Source organism: Hylobates moloch, unplaced genomic scaffold (assembly GCF_009828535.3).
Source record: "Hylobates moloch isolate HMO894 unplaced genomic scaffold, HMol_V3 SCAFFOLD_12, whole genome shotgun sequence".
Taxonomy (NCBI): Eukaryota; Metazoa; Chordata; class Mammalia; order Primates; family Hylobatidae; genus Hylobates; species Hylobates moloch.
Genome location: NW_026652287.1, coordinates 64,868,862 through 64,885,660, shown reverse-complemented (window position 1 = coordinate 64,885,660; position 16,799 = coordinate 64,868,862). Strand labels below are relative to the sequence as shown.

Below are 16,799 nucleotides of genomic sequence, written 5' to 3'. Positions count from 1 at the left end.
GGAGGGGTGCTGGGCTTCAGCGGCAGCTTTACCCTTTGTGCAGCCAGAGATAGCCACCTGGTGGGGCTTGTTATGACAGAGTGACCTGCACTGGACACAAGGTAGTGTGTATGCCCTAAATCAGACAGAATATTTATTTTCCCTCACTTACAATAAATCACTCTACTTGTTTTAAAAGGAAGCTGGGCCGGGCGAGGTGGCTCACGCCTGTGATCCCAGCACTTTGGGAGGCCGAGGCGGGCGGATCACTTGAGGTCAGGAGTTCGAGACCAGCCTGGCCAACATAAGTGAAACCCTGTCTCTACTAAAAATCCAAAAATTAGCTGGGCAGGGTGGTGCTCGCCTGTAATCCCAGCTACTTGGGAGGCTGAGGCAGGATAATTGCTTGAACCCAGGAGGCGAAGGTTGCAGTGAGCCAAGATCACGCCACTGCACTCCAGCCTGGGTGACAAAGCAAGACTCCGTCTCAAAAAATAAAAATAAAAATAAAATAAAAGGAAGCCGTTTTCGAAGTCATTCTTCAAGAGATAATGACCCTTGGCTGGGAACTTTGTACCTGGGTGCCCCTTATTCAAATGCCACGTCTATATACTTTTTAAACTTTACTAAATTTGAGCACAGGTGAAGGAGGTAACAATGGGACCCATTCTGCCCTTCCTCACGCAAGCACTCAGTTAAGAGTAAAATGTCCAGAGTAAATTGCTAGAGCCAAAGCAGCTGGAAAATATTTCCATGAAGCAATAGTGGCATCTAGTGGTCAGATGAAATAATCACACTCCTGCTCACTTCAAGTGAAGGGGGAAAAAAACAAAACCCCAAGCCTTTTGACTCTCCCTTTATACCTCTTATCCAACCATACCTGACAGGGAATTGGTTGAAAAATCAAAAAAGTCAGTAAAACAGAGAATCATTAAAATGATACATGCAGAGCTCACTAAACACTTTAACCTAGAACATACATCTAACTATGCATTTATTCACCAATCATGTGATGCAGGGCCAGGGTCTCTTTCCTGAATGCAGATCCACCAAGTTGCTGCTAGTCTCTGTTGCACAAATCAAACCATTGTACATCATATACAATGCCCAGCGTTTGCTTATTATATGGTGAGAACATTAAGACACTTGTGAAACAAAATTCCCTCCACCGATTTTTTTTTTTTTTTTTTTTTCTCTTATAGTTGTCTCTCTCACCTTTTATTCAATGATGCTTTTTTGGTAACTCAGTTTTATCCAGCCTTTCCAAAGCTTTCATCTTAGATTTTATAGGAATGGCAACTCTTTCTCTTTGTACTCATATTTCATCTGTTTATTAACTATCTGATCAAATACAAATTCTCCAAACATAAACTGGAACAAATGAAATGGAAGGAAGATGGTTATTTAGATAAGGCTTACCTATGCTCATTTTTTTCCTAAGCCAGGGGGCAGGAGTATTTTTAAATCTGATTTAAATTTCCAACGCCCACTGCAATTATTTCATTTCACCTCTCTCTCACTTTGCTGCAGCGCAATTTCCGCCCACCTCCTTCACTTACAGCCCAAACTCCCATCTCCTGTTCAAATGGAGTAGAGATTCCATCATTCTCTCTCACCTCTACCTGCTGTACTTCCCCACACCGGCTTCTCAACATTTCTGTTTCTTCAGCCTTCCTTCTTATCTCAAAGAAGAGGAAGCTCCCAAGTGTGCATTTACCATTTGGTGTTTGCCTTTCGTTCACCCATCTATCCTTCCCTGTGGGACTTTAAACTCCGTGAGGGAAGGAATGTGACTTTACTGGTCTGTGAAGCTCCAGAGTGCTGTCCTGGCCTGAGAACATTGCTCTTAGTGTCAATAATATGAGGTCATGGCTCACTGGAGAATCGGGATAACACCGAGGAGAGTGGTTAGTCATGCCTTTGGGAGACCCTGAGGAGCACAAGTCGTCTACCAGGAGAAGCCAGTAATGTCATGTCCAACTCCAGCTCAGAGTTTTGTGAACTCAGATGTAACTACAATTTTTCAGTTCCCAAATACCTTGTCAGTTCTCCCTTCACATGGCAAAACACAGTGTGTTAACTAAGGAAGCCAAGCAGCAAACCCATGGTGTCTCTCACTCTGACAGTCCACCCTACCCCTTGACACTATCCCAGACTTTTGACCCGAAAACGTAGCCTAACACCTTTAAAGAACCAAGGCTAATGAAGTTTGCATATCTTTAGAGAAGTCAAGTGCCTTTCATTGGGCCGTCAAGTGCTATTGGCAAGAAAGATAAGGCAATAGGAGAGCCAATGTAAAGCAATTCATTAAGGTAGTAGAAGAAATGGAAAGGCATTATGCTAATATTTGCAAACGTATGACCAATTAAGGCTAATCTGCCTTGGGGCAATAATGCCTGATCCCTGCATTGGACAGAAAGGAATATTTGGAAGTTTTTCTGCCGGCCTAGTCAAATTCAATTCTGTGGAATATTAGTCCTTGTGAGTAATAACAGACCTCTTTAGCATCCACTAATTCATATTCTTTTAACACACCATCATTTTTCCCTCAGATTAGAAACACACTGTTTTTTTCTCTTTAGGCTAAAACATGCCATTGTTCTGAGGTCCTTTCCAGCTTTATCTAAGAGTGAAAAACAATGCCAAGCGGCCCTTGCCTCTTTCATACACCATGCCCATTAGCTGTACCCCTGTTAATGGGTCTTGGCTTTCATTTCCTACAAAACTATGACATTTTAATAATCATGGCCTTTTTGTTCCCAAAGCAACTTAAAAGAGGAGGGACACCAGTGTGGGTCACTGTGTTTTAGGATCTAGTTGCCCATGTGGTGTCCATACACCATGAGAGGCCAGCAATTGTTCCAGTCCAACCCTGACTCTGAGAGGGAAAGATCTTCTGAGTGTCTGTAGTACAATATCCTCTCCCGTTGCCTCCCAGATCACAATCTTCCATTACATCACATTAGTACAGTGGTTTGGGAGTTGAGGGGGACAGGCTTTTAGAAGGACCGCCACCAAGTGGTTAAGAATAAGGGAGCTACAGCCGCACTCCCAGGTTCAGTTCCATCCTCTGCCACTCTCCGGCTATATGACCTTGAGAAAGTAACATCCTCTCCAAGCTCCAGTTTCCTCATCTATTGCAGAAGAAGGAACACTAAAGCCAGGCGTGGTGGCATACGCCCGTAGTCCCAGCATTTTGGGAGGCCCAGGCAGGGGGATCACTTGAGCCCAGGATTCAAGATTATACTGACCTATTATTGTGCCACTGCACTTCAGCCTGGGTGAAAAAGTGAGACCCTGTCTCTTAAAAATAAAAGAAGAAACACTGGTACTTATTCTGAGGGGTGGTTATGAGAATTAAAGGAGGCAATCCATGTAAGGCTTTTAGCACAGTGCCTGTCAAACAAGAAGCACTCAATAAATATTAATTGTCATTTTGTGTTTTTCTTCCTTCGCTATCCCATAGACTCATAATTCTCAAAATTTGTGGTCTCTGAACCTCTTTAGACAAACTTTAAACTTCACATAAGCTCTTAAAAATTATGAGGACTCTAAAGAGCTTATACATGATCTCTTTTATTTAGTGTATTATAAGTAAAGTAAAAATATTTTAATTCTTTTAAAAATACAATAAAGCCATTATCATAAATAAGATTCTATGAAAAACAACCACATTTTCCAAAACAAAAATATTTGGTGAAAGAGCAGTATTGCTTTACATTTTTGCAAATCTCTTTCATATGTGGTTTAATAGAAGACAGCTGGGTTCTCCTATATGTTCCTGTGTTCAATCTGTTGTGATATCACACATTATGCAGCCTCTGAAAACCTCCTTGTATACTTGTGAGAAAATGAGAGTGAAAACGGCAAATCACGCCCTGATGTTGCTATGAAAATAGTATGACCTCTCGGACTTTATGAAAGAACCCTGGAGCAGTGTCCAGATTTTCTGGTGTCAATATCAGCACCTCAGAGTCTCAAGTTCCAAGTCAGTTCATTGTTAGAGTTGGGAGAATTTTCCCAGACTATAAGGCCAACAGAATTGGATATGAAAACAACTGCTGGTGCAACTGTGACTAGGCCCTGATTAAATGAGGCAGGAAAACCCTTAATCCCAACCTCACCGTATACCCCCCGGTTCAGAAACTCAGGCCTGAGCCATGCAGAAGTCCAGACCCCTGTTGTTCTGCCATTTGGATGAAGCTTGTTTGTGAATAAAACACTGGAATCCATCCATTTCTCTGGATTGATGATTAGCAACTGTTTTTTGTTATTGCTTTTCTTGTTTTGTTTTTTTAATTTGTTTTAGAAGACAGTCAATTCAAAAAAAAATCTTTTCTAAATGTAATTCCTTTTCAAAAATTATCTTTTTAAATTCTGGAAATCCAGTGTTTATGACTTGAGCCTTGTTATTTTTATAATATTAAAGGTTTGGGGTTTAAGGCTTTGTGTTTTTGGCAAGCCTTTTTTTGGGCAAAAAAGTGAGATGTTTTCTCTACAAAAAATGATTTAAAAATTAGCAGGGCATAGTGGCACACCTCTATAGTCTCAGCTTCTCCAAAAGCTGAGTGAGGTAGGAGGACTTCTTGAGTTCAGGAGGTCGGGCCTGCAGTGAGCTGTGATTGCACCACTGCGCTCACTCTCGCCTGGGTGACAGAGCATGATTTGGTCTTCACTAATAACTACAATAGCAATAGTAATAATAATAATAAATGACTTACTGTTTTAAGCCACTCACTTGGAGTGGCTTGTTATAGATAAGCAAGTACATGGTTTATTTATGTATGTGTTTATATATAAAATCAGTGCAGTAGATGTAGGAGTGAATAGAAGCATGGAGAGATGTTCAGTAGTTATTACAAATTTAAGGGCATTAAATGATTATGATTGTCAACTGTTATCTTTGTATTGTTTCTCTTCATCTTAATTCATTAAATGATTATGATTGTCAACTGTTATCTTTGTATTGTTTCTCTTCAAGTTAATTCTTTTTCCTTAATAATTTAATTCACTTATTCAGCAACTGATTATTGAATACTTATTATATTGTAAAGGTTGGTTTTATAGTGATTTCTCTATCCTTGAGTAGCTTTATGGGTAAAAAAACATACATATATATATTTTTTGTTTGTTTGTTTGTTTTTTTGAGACAGAGTCTCACTCTGTTGCCCAGGCTGGAGTGCAGTGGCATAATCTTTGCTCACTGCAGCCTCCACCTCCCGGTTCAAGCAATTCTCCTGCCTCAGCCTCCTGAGTAGCTGGGATTACAGGCATCCGCCACCACGCCTAGCTAATTTTTGTATTTTTAGTAGAGACAGGTTTCACCATGTTGGCCAGGCTGGTCTCCAATGCCTGACCTCAAGTGATCTACCCGCCTAGGTCTCCCAAAGTTCTGGGATTACAGGTATGAACCACCAAGACTGGCCAAATATTAAAAAGGTGAATAATAAAATGAATATGTAATCCAGTAGTACTTCAGGAAGGACTTCATTAGATAATATTATCGGGAATACAATTCTGAGGAAGTGACTTTTACTCTGAGACTTAGAAGAAATGAAGCCCACTATACAAAAAATCTAGGCAAAAAGATTCTTAGCACATGGAAGAAGCTATGAAGTTCTAACATAGGAAAAGGCTTTGGCATGTCCTAGTTGTTGACATATTAATTTGGTTATAGCTTAACGAATAAAAAGGAATTGGACTCAAAATGAGATTATATTGGTTAGCAGAAGCCCTATATTCTCATGCCAAGGAGCTGAAGTTTTAAAATTTCCATGGGAAGCTGTATTTGTATGTATGCAGGTTAAGCTGCTTGTGACAGAGACCCAGAAAAATAGCTATTGAAACCATCTAGATGTTTAAATTAATTTTCTTTTTTGATACAATGTCTATAACCCAGGCATATAAATTTAATTTTCTCTTGCATTAAAATCCAAGCTGGAAAGGTATCTACTCTGCAAAGCCATTATTTGATAGACATGACAGCAAATCAATATTGCCATCAGCTTTGTTGAGGAAGAGGGAAAACAAGCAATATAGGGCGTGGGCCACCTGGCTCTTAAGGAAAGAACTCAGATGGTATTACATAATATTTCTGTATTTCTTTAGGCAGAACCCAGTTGCATGGCATTCTCAGCTGTAAAGGAGCTTGGGAAATGCAGAGTTTATATTGCCAGCTTTATTCTCAAATAAAAAGCCATGGGTTTAATTGTTATTTTTTTAAAAGGGAAAAAAATAGGTATTTGGCAACAGCTGACAATCTGCCACATAAACCTCTGGCCTGATAGTGTTAAATATATGGACTCTGACTCAGTTGACCTCATTCTAAGACCAACTCTCTTAGATTCTGATTGAGTTGATTTAGAATGTTTCCTGAACATCTATAATTGCAACAAACTCTCAAGGTAATTCAGAGGCGGATCAAAATTTCAGCACCATTGAATTGGCTTATTTCCCTAATTAACTACTTCATTTGAGTGCTGTCATTTCCCTGTGCTGCTTCACCCATTTAAGAGTTCTCCAAGCCTTTTATTTCTTATATGAATTATTTGCAGTTATCTCTCATTGCTACCATAGATATTTTATTTCTCTTATAGTACAAAATCAGGAGTTAAAATGTATTTCTTATCTTTCAGACTTGGCATCCAGAGATGAGCCCCAGAAGTTATCTCCAAAAAGGGATATTTATGAAACAGAATTATCCCAGTGGGTTAACATGGAAGAATTTAAAAGCCATAGTCCTGAGAGATGAATTTTCAGAGATATCTGGGAAGGCAACTGTCATTTTGAGCAACATCAGGGACAAGAGGAGGGTTATTTTAGACAACTTATGATTAACCATGAAAACATGCCCATTTTTAGCCAACATACTTTACTCACTCAAGAATTTTATGATAGAGAGAAAATCTCTGAATGTAAAAAGTGTAGAAAAATCTTCAGTTACCATTTATTTCTTAGTCACCACAAAAGAACTCATTCTAAAGAACTTTCTGAATGTAAAGAATGCACAGAAATTGTTAATACACCATGCCTTTTTAAACAACAGACAATTGAAAATGGTGACAAATGCAATGAGTGTAAAGAATGTTGGAAGGCCTTTGTTCATTGCTCACAGCTTAAACATCTAAGAATTCATAATGGTGAAAAACGCTATGAATGTAACGAATGTGGGAAGGCCTTTAATTATGGCTCAGAACTTATACTCTACATCAAGGAATTCACACTGGTGAGAAACCTTATGAATGTAAAGAATGTGGGAAGGCCTTTAGACAGCGATCAAAGCTTACTCAACATCAGAGACTTCATACTGGTGAAAAACCCTATGAATGTAAGCAATGTGGGAAGGCTTTTATTCGTGGCTTTCAACTTACTGAACATCTGTGACTCCATACTGGTGAGAAACCTTATGAATGTAAAGAATGTGGAAAGACTTTTAGGCATTGCTCACATCTTACTATACATCAGAGAATTCATACTGGTGAGAAACCCTATGAATGTCGGGAATGTGGGAAGGCCTTTAGGTATCACTCAAGCTTCTCGCACCGTCAGAAAATTCATTCTGGCAAGAAACCTTATGAATGTCATGAATTTGGGAAGGCTTTTTGTAATGGCTTAAAACTAACCCTACATCAGAGGATTCATACTGGTGAGAAACCCTATGCGTGTAAGGAATGTGGGAAGACTTTTAGACAGTGTTCACACCTCAAAAGACATCAGAGAATTCATACTGGTGAGAAACCTCATGAATGCGTGATATGTGGTAAGGCCTTTAGACTTCATTCACACCTTATTCAACATCAAAGAATTCATACTGGTGAGAAACCCTATGAATGTAAGGAATGTGGGAAGGCCTTTAGCTATCATTCAAGCTTCTCACACCATCAGAGAATTCATTCTGGAAAGAAACCTTATCAATGCGGGAAGGCGTTTAATCATAGATTACAACTTAACTTACATCAGACTCTTCATACTGGTGAGAAGCCAGTCAGGTTTCCTCTCCTCCCTCCCCATCCTAGTCTAGCATCATGAAATTTGTTGATGGAAATATACATTGTCTTTGTTTTATTTAAGAAAAAAGTTGGTACGCCACCAATTTCATTAGTATTGATTTATTTAAGTAATCCTTGAAAATCAAATGTTTTTAAGTGAGAAAGTGGAAAACTAATTAAAGTGTAAATTTTGGTCTCATTTTAATGCTGTTTCTGAGTTATTGTATTAACCATTATTGAGAATAAATATTTTTATTGAGGATAAATTTTCTAAAATTACATGTTTCACTGAAACCAGTGAAATATAGCATAAATAAAATGAAAACAATTTCCTCCCTTCCCTCAAATCTCTGAGATAACCAGTATGTGTATTTCTTCTTCCCTTATGCTCAAACAACCTGTACACAGAAAGCGTTTTTTGCATGTGTTTGGAGGAGCTTTTACCCCCATACGAACATTTGACGGCGTCTTGTCCTTCTCGTAATAATCACGAATACTTTTCCAGGTCAGTACGTAAAGATGTAACCCATTCTTTGTAAGGTTCAGAATATTTCTAGAATGGAATGTATGTCCATATTTTGGGCCATTACCTACTACAGACATTGAAGTTGTTTCTAACGTTCACCTAGAACTCTAATTTTACCTTCTTTTGTTTCTATTATGCAGATTCCCAACAGTGGGATTAAAGAGTATCTGGCGTATGTATTTTGACATTACATTTATTTTTTAAAACCTTCTAAATTTTTTGTTTAATAAAAGCACACGTTATAAAAATTCAAAAATTACCAAAAATGTGAAAATTAATTCTCCCCTAACATCTAGTTCTGTAGCCACTCACTTTCCCTCCACAGGTGCAACAACTGCTATCAGTTTCCTTTTATTCTAATGGGAATATTTCATGTAAATTTCATAAATTCTTTGGACAAAAGTAGGTTATTCATAACGTGGTTTATTACACATTCTCATCATTAGTCCACATTTGGCCTACTTCTTTTTTTTGAGGGGGGGGACATGCCCAGACTGGAGTCCAGTGGTGCGATCTTGGCTCACTGCAACCTCTGCCACCCAGGTTAAAAATTCTTCTGCCTCAGCCTCCCAAGTTGCTGGGACTACAGGCGTGTGCAACCATGCCCAGCTAATTTTTGTATTTTTGGTAGAGACAGTGTTTCACCGGGTTGACCAGGCTGGTCTTGAACTCCTGACCTCAGGTGATCCACCTGCCTCAGCTTCCCAAAGTGCTGGGATTACAGGTGTGAGCCACTATGCCCAGCCAATAAGCTATATTTATTCTTATTTGATGTGGATGAAAATTATCAAAACTGGCCAGGCGTGGTGGCTCATGCCTGTAATCCCAGCACTTTGGGAGGCCGAGGCGGGCGGATCACGAGGTCAGGAGATCGAGACCACCCTGGCTAACATGGTGAAACCCTGTCTCTACTAAAAAAAAAATACAAAAATTAGCTGGGCCTGGTGGTGGGCGCCTGTAGTCCCAGCTACTCGGGAGGCTGAGGCAGAAGAATGGGGTGAACCTGGGAGATGGATCTTGCAGTAAGCCGAGATCGTGCCACTGCGCTCCAGCGTGGGCAATACAGTGAGACTCCGTCTCAAAAAAAAAAAAAAAGAAAATTGTCAAAACACAACCAATAGATAATGTTAACATGCATTCTAACATGCAATTTATTGGATTTAGCGAATAGAATGTGAGTGGAAGTCATTTTTGGTAGAACTGTTGGGAAAAGGGTTTGTGGGGTGCCTGCATAAACTGGCCATAAAAATATGGGACAATAAGTTGTGGAAAGCCACAAGAGGCCTCTGAGGAGGAAAGCCTCCTAATTGCCATCACGTTCCCATGACCAGAGTGTGACCTGCTCTCTTATCTATAAACACTGTGCTCAAGGAGAAAGACACTCCTTTGAAGCATTGGAATGTGGCCAGATATGCTGTCTTCTAGTTAGGCCCACTCCCCACAGCTGCTTTCTGATAAGTAAAAGAATAAATCAGTAGTTAAATTTATGCTGCTTCAGCACAAAGAAAATTTACCTAAACCACCATTGCCCCCCTTTCACTGTTTCACCCCTGAACATCTGCTTCTTAGATCTAAGTGATTGTACTCAATAAATAGTGTGGAGACCAGAGCTTGGTGCCTTTGCAGCCTCTGATTTGCTCTGGCCCCTTGGCTCCCTCCCTTATGAACTCTTAACCTGTCTCTTCTCATTCTTTTGTCGCCACCAGACTTCAGGTACCCTACAGGTGGTGTTGAGGCTGGTCCCCAACAGGACTTTACATGTGCTTTCATATTATGACTTGGCTTTTGCTATTGGCCATGAGAAGAACATGCCACATGTAGCCATTTGCTCATCCATGAAAACCTTCCAAGAATAGTGGCACTGCTTCACTTCCACCTTCTGAATCTCATGCAAATTTCACCAACATGGTGAAACTCCGTCTCTACTAAAAATACAAAAATTATCCAGGTGTGGTGGCAGGCCCCTATAATCCCAGCTACTCAGGAGGCTGACGCAGGAGAATCACTTGAACCCAGAGGGCGGAGGTCACAGTGAGCCAAGATCGCACCATTTCACTCCAGCCAGGGTGAAAGAGAGAAACTCTGTCTCAAAAAATAATGCTGGGTGTGGTGGCCCATGCCTGTAATCCCAGCACTTTGGGAGGCCAGGGCAGGTGGATCACCTGAGGTCAGGAGTTGGAGACCAGCCTGGCCAACATGGTGAAACCTCTCTCTACTAAAAATACAAAAATTAGCCTGGCATGGTGGCATGCACCTGTAATCCCAGCTACTCAGGAGGCTGAGGCAGGAGAATCAGTTGAATCCAGGAGGCAGAGGTTGCAGTGAGCCGAGATCACGCCATTGCACCCCAGCCTGGGCAACAGAGCGAGACTTTGTCTCAAAAAAATAAATAAAAATAAAAAAATAAATAAAAATAAAAAAATAAAATGACCATTATCAAAAAGACAAACAATAACAGATCTTGGTGAGGGCAGAGAGAGGGGAACACTTTAGTACACTGCTGGTGGGAATGTAAATTAGTACACTACAGAAAAAATTATAGAGTTTCCTCAAGAAACTAAGCATAGATCAACCACATAATCCAGGAATCTCACTGCTGGGTACATATCCAAAAGGAAGGAAATCAGTATATCTAAGAGCTATCTGTACACCCACGTTTACTGCAGCACTATTAACAACGGCCAAAATGTGGAATCAACCTAAGTCTCCATCAATGCATAATGGATTTATACACAATGGAATACTATTCAGCCATAAACAGAATGAAATCCTACCATTTGCAGCAACATAGGTGGAAGTGGAGGTTAATTATGTTAAGGGAAATAAGCCAGGAACAGGAAGACAAACTTGGCATGTTCTCATGCGTAAGTGGGAGCTAAAAGAGTTGATCTCATGGAGGTCAGAGTAGAATGATGGTTACCAGACGTTAGGAAGTGAGGGGCTAGGGGTGAAGAGAGGTTGGTTAATGGATATAAAAATATGGTTAGATAGGGCCGAGTGCAGTGGCTTACGCCTGTAATCCCAGCACTTAGGGAGGCCGAGGCAGGTGGATCATGAGGTCAAGAGATTGAGACCATCCTGGCCAACATGGTGAAATCCTGTCTCTACCAAAAATACAAAAATAAGCTGGGTGTGGTGGCTCGTGCCTGTAGTCCCAGCTACTCAGGAGGCTGAAGCAGGAGAATTGCTTAAATCCGGGAGGCAAAGATTGCCGTGAGCCAAGATCATGCCACTGCACTCCAGTCTGACAACAGAGCGAGACTCTGTCTCAAAAACATACATATATGGTTAGATAGAATAAGTTCTAGTGTTTGATAGGAGGATGACTATAGTTAACAATAATTTATTGTATATTTCAAAATAGGTAGAAGATAATATTTGAAATGTTTCTAACACAAGGAAATGATAAATGTTTGAGGTGGATATCCTAATTACCCTGATTTATTACATATTGTATGCATGTATCAAAATATCGCACATATCCCATAAATATGTATAATCATTATGCATCAATAAAAACATACACTGTAATCCAAGAACTTTGGGAGGCTGAGGCGGGGGATCACTTGAGGTCAGGAGTTCAAGACCAGCCTGGCCAACATGGTGAAACCCCGTTTCTACTAAAAATACAAAAATTAGCCAGGTATGGTGGTACATGCCTGTAATCCCAGCTACTTGGGAGGCTGAGGCGGATGAATTGGTTGAACCCGGGGGGCGGAGGCTGCAGTGAGCCGAGATTGTGCCACTGCACATATACAATCAGGGACTTTTAAATGGCACTGTGTTGGAATTAAGAATACCACTGAGAATCAAGGGATAGCAGAATTCCCACTTAGTATTATTCCCAATGATTGCATATGCCCGGATGACTATGTATTGGCTGGTTTGTCAGCCACTGTTAGATGTGATGGAGATACCCAACAGAGCACACACACTGAGTTCCATAGGTGTGCCACCCCCAGACATGAAGCCTGCCACTCCAATGGGGGGTTGATTATCTGGATGGAGTTTACAAATATGGGCTAACTGTAATGTGTTACTTGTGTTGTGAGTTGACCTGCGGAACAATGATGAGACCATGTGGCAAGGCCTGTGTGTGTGTAGACTGACTACTACTGGATATGTAATTCAGAAGCCAGTCTAAAGATATCTTTGGAGACACAAATCAGGAGGTACTGCTGCTGATGAAGCAGAGCTAGGGATTTTTATTTATTAAAAAAAAATTACAGACAGTACAATTCACTTTTTTGTATGTATACTTCTATTTTTTACACATGCATAGATTTTTGTTATCTATGACCACAAGCAGGATACAAAACAATTCCAACACCTCAAAGAATTCCCTCGTGCACCCCCTCTGTATTCAGACCCCACCCCACCCCAGACACTCAGCAACCTTTGATCTGTTTTCTGTTGTTGTATTTTCACCTTTTCCAGCATGTCATATAAATGGAATCATACAGCATGTAAGTTTTTGCAACTGGGTTCTTTCCTTTAGCATAATGCATTCCAGGTTCATCTACATAGTTGCATGTTTCAGTAGCTCATTATTGTTATGGTTGAGTAGAATTCCATCTTGTGGATGTACCACAGTGTATCCATTTAAACACTGAAGAACATTTGCTTGTCTCTAGCTTTTTTTTTAATTATAAATGATACTTACAAACACTCATGTACAGGTTTCTATGTGCACATAATTTTTCATTTCTCTTGGATAAATACTTATAAGTGGGATTGCTGGGTCATATTGGATGTGTAACTTTTTGAGACTGGCATATTGTTTTCCAGAGCAGCTTTACCATTTTGCCTTTCCTGTTAGCAGTGTATGAGAGTTCCAGTAACAAATCCGCACCTGCACTCCTGAATCTAAAACAAAAGTTAAAAAAGAAAGAGATCCAGTTGTTCCACATTCTTGTCAGCACTTGGTATTGTCACATATCTAATGTTTTGAAAAGCCTGATTATAGGCCAGGCACGGTGGCTCACGCCTGTAATCCCAGCACTTTGGGAGGCCGAGGCGGGTGGATCACTAGATCAGGAGATCGAGACCATCCTGGCCAACACAGTGAAACCCCATCTCTACTAAAAACACAAAAAATTAGCTGGGCGTGGTAGCGGGTGCCTGTAGTCCTGGCTACTCAGGAGGCTGAGGCAGGAGAATGGTGTGAACCCGGAAGGCGGAGCTTGCAGTGAGCCGAGATTGTGCCACTGCACCCCAGCCTGGGTGACAGAGCGAAGACTCCATCTCAAAAAAAAAAAAAAAAAAAAAGCCCGATTATAAACTGATGAATATCTCAAATGGTAGAACATCCCAGGTGAATGTTGTAGACTAGTGTTGGAGCCTGTGCTTTTGCTGTTGAACATTACTCGTGAAGCAGGACATGGCAAACCTGGCTCTATTGCTAGACCAGAAACTGAGTGGAGAAATTCAAGCATTAGCTGACAAGAAATGATCACATTTGAGATGTACTGTGCACTATCTGATACTGGGGACATAGAGGGTGAGGAGATATGCTTGTTCACATACATTATCAGGAAATACACAGCAGTTATAGGAACCATGTTTATAAGACGGAGCTGATTTACAGTCAGACTGCAAAGCTCTAACATTATCTCCATGATGCCCAGATGTCTGGCTCTGACTCTTGGTTGGAATAAGGCCAGTGAGCTATATGAGGTACTGGTTAAAGTCTGATATTCTCTGGGAGACTCCCAGAGCCAATTTGTTTATGATGGCTTTTTAACTTTTTTAAACTCACACAACCAGTTAGATAGCCTGGCTTGACTATGTAACCAGGGAACAGAGAGGCATAAATACCCATGTGGTGGCTGGGCACAGTGGCTCACGCCTATAATCCCAGCACTTTGGGAGGCCGAGGTGGGCGGGGGATTACCTGAGGTCAGGAGTTCGAGACCAGCCTTGCCAACAGGGAGAATCCCTGTCTCTACTAAAAACACGAACGCTAGCTGGTCGTGGTGGCACATGCCTGTAATCCCAGATACTTGGGAGGCTGTGGCAGGAGAATTGCTTGAACCTGGGAGGCGGAGGTTGCAGTGGGCTGAGATTGCGCCATTGCACTCCAGCCTGGGCGACAGAGCAAGACTGTCTCAAAAAACAAAATAATGACAACAACAAAACCCATGTAGAGAAGTTTTGCTGTCAGCTCTCCCCAAATCAAGTTTGATACAGATCTTAGTGCTTCAGTTCAGAGACAGTGTGCAGTCCATGTGTGAATTAAAACCACTGAGGAACGTGCAGCTAGATGATTCTGAGCCCCAACGCTTACCTTCCCTTTCTTTTGCTGAGCCACATCCTTTGCTTCTAAGTAAAAACATTTCCTGGGTATGCTCTGTGGAGTCCTGTTAGTCCTCTGAACTGATGAAATCATTTTGCATATGCCTTATGACCTTGCAGTTAGGTCTACAAAATATGAATTTGTAAAATCACTCCTATTTTGTTGTATATATTTAGGCCAAGTTGACTTAGATTCTATGAACATGTTTGCTCCTTAGAGCTGCCCAAACTTCATTGAGCAATATATAAGTTAGATGAAAAATACTCATGCACCACATGACATTTTGGTCCATGATGGACTGCATATATAACGGTGGTCTCATAAGATTATAGTACCGGCCAGGCGTGATGGCTCACGCCTGTAATCCCAGCACTTTGGGAGGCCGAGGCGGGTGCATCACGAGGTCAGGAGATTGAGACCATCCTGGCCAACATGGTGAAGCCCCGTCTCTACTAAAAATACAAAAATTAGCTGGGCTTGGTGGTGCGCACCTGTAGTCCCAGCTACTCGGGAGGCTGAGGCAGGAGAATCACTTGAATCCAGGAGGCAGAAGTTGCAGTGAGCTGAGATCACACCACTGCACACCAGCCTGGGCAACAGAGTGAGACTCTGTCTCAAAAAAAAAAAAAAATTATAGTACCATATTTTTACTGTACCTTTTCTTGTGTTTGGATAGGTTTACATATACAAATAATTACCATTGTGTTACAATTGCCTATAGTATTCAGCACAGTAACATGCAGTACAGATTTGTAGCCTAGGAGCAACAGGCTATACCATATAGCCTAGGTGTTTAATAGGCTGTACCATCTCGGTTTCTATCAGTACTCTGTGATGCTTGCACAATCATGACACTGCCTAATGATGCATTTCTCAGAATGTATCTCTATTAAGTGATGCAATGCTGTATTTATCAATTCATAAAGTGAAAATTTCTAAAGTGACTAAAGTGGCTTACACCTGTAACCCCAGCATTTTAGGAGGCCAAAGAGGGAAGATTGCTTGAGGCCAGCAGTTCAATACCAGCCTGGGCAACACAACGAGACCCCATATGTATAAAAAATAAAAACATTAGCTGAGTGGGATGGCGCATGCCTGTAGTCCTAGCTACTTGGGAGGCTGAGGCAGGAGAATTGCTTGAGTCCAGGAATTCAAGTCTGCAGTGAGCTATAATGGCACCACTGTACTCCCAGCCTAGGTGACAGACGGAGAACCTGTCTCAAAAAACAAAAATGCAAAGAAAATTTCTGACTTCTTCAAAAGAAATCTTCAAGCAGGATTCTGGAATACAGCCCAATGCTGTTTCATGCCAAAATATAAACCACAGGACCAAATTTTCCTAAGGAGCAGCAGCTTACATGTAAATAGCTTTAGAAAACACAACTTCGGCCGGGCGCAGTGGCTCACTCCTGTAATCTCAGCACTTTGGGAGGCTGAGGCGGGTGGATCGCCTGAGGTCAGGCTTTGGAGACCAGCCTGGCCAACATGATGAAACCCCGTCTCTACTAAAAATACAAAAAAATTAGCTGGGCGTGGTGGGGGGCACCTGTAATCCCAGCTACTTGGGAGGCTGAGGCAGGGGAATCTCGAGTCAGAGGTTGCAATGAGCGAAATTGCACCATTGCACTCCAGCCTGGGAAACAAAAGTGAAACTGTCTCATAAAAAAAAAAAAAGAAAGAAAGAAAAGAAAACACAACTTTATTTAGACTTGCTTTAAAGCATTCAAAAGTACCTCCTTCACGGACATTCATTAGATTCCATACCTTGATTTCTCTCTGCGCCTTTGTTGAGAAATGACAGCACGGGGCCTTTTGAGGATGGATCGCTTTATCCACAGCCTTTCTTTTGGGGGCTATTTTCATTTTTTGTGTGTGCAAAATTGGGATGTATATGATGAATATGATTTACTGCCAGAAAATGAGAAAGAACATATATAGACCCCTCAATTGAGTTGTTATTAAGGTATGTAATCATAAGCCAAAAATGCAGCCAAATCTTCAACTGTATTTT

At 41.1% G+C, this 16,799-nt stretch overlaps 2 protein-coding genes across 28 annotated transcripts in view; one reads left to right on the top strand and one right to left on the bottom strand.

The window, feature by feature from the left end:
* Positions 1-8,007, top strand: part of ZNF461 (zinc finger protein 461) — a 48,077-nt gene extending 40,070 nt beyond the window's left edge. The window contains 2 exon segments of the mRNA XM_058425776.1: positions 6,534-7,177; positions 7,180-8,007. Coding sequence (XP_058281759.1) covers positions 6,534-7,177; positions 7,180-8,007 — 1,472 coding nt within the window.
* Positions 8,008-12,670: 4,663 nt separating this feature from the next.
* The window catches only part of ZNF382 (zinc finger protein 382), a 60,386-nt gene continuing 56,257 nt past the window's right edge, over positions 12,671-16,799 (bottom strand). For 24 of the 27 annotated variants that reach the window (XM_058424684.1, XM_058424692.1, XM_058424689.1 and 21 more), the window contains one exon: positions 12,671-14,913. In XM_058424684.1, coding sequence (XP_058280667.1) covers positions 14,856-14,913 — 58 coding nt within the window. In that variant the 3' untranslated portion in view covers positions 12,671-14,855. Of the gene's footprint in view, positions 16,697-16,799 lie in introns of all 27 variants that reach the window. The other 3 variants (XM_058424697.1, XM_058424700.1, XR_009208819.1) reach the window with 2 other exon arrangements.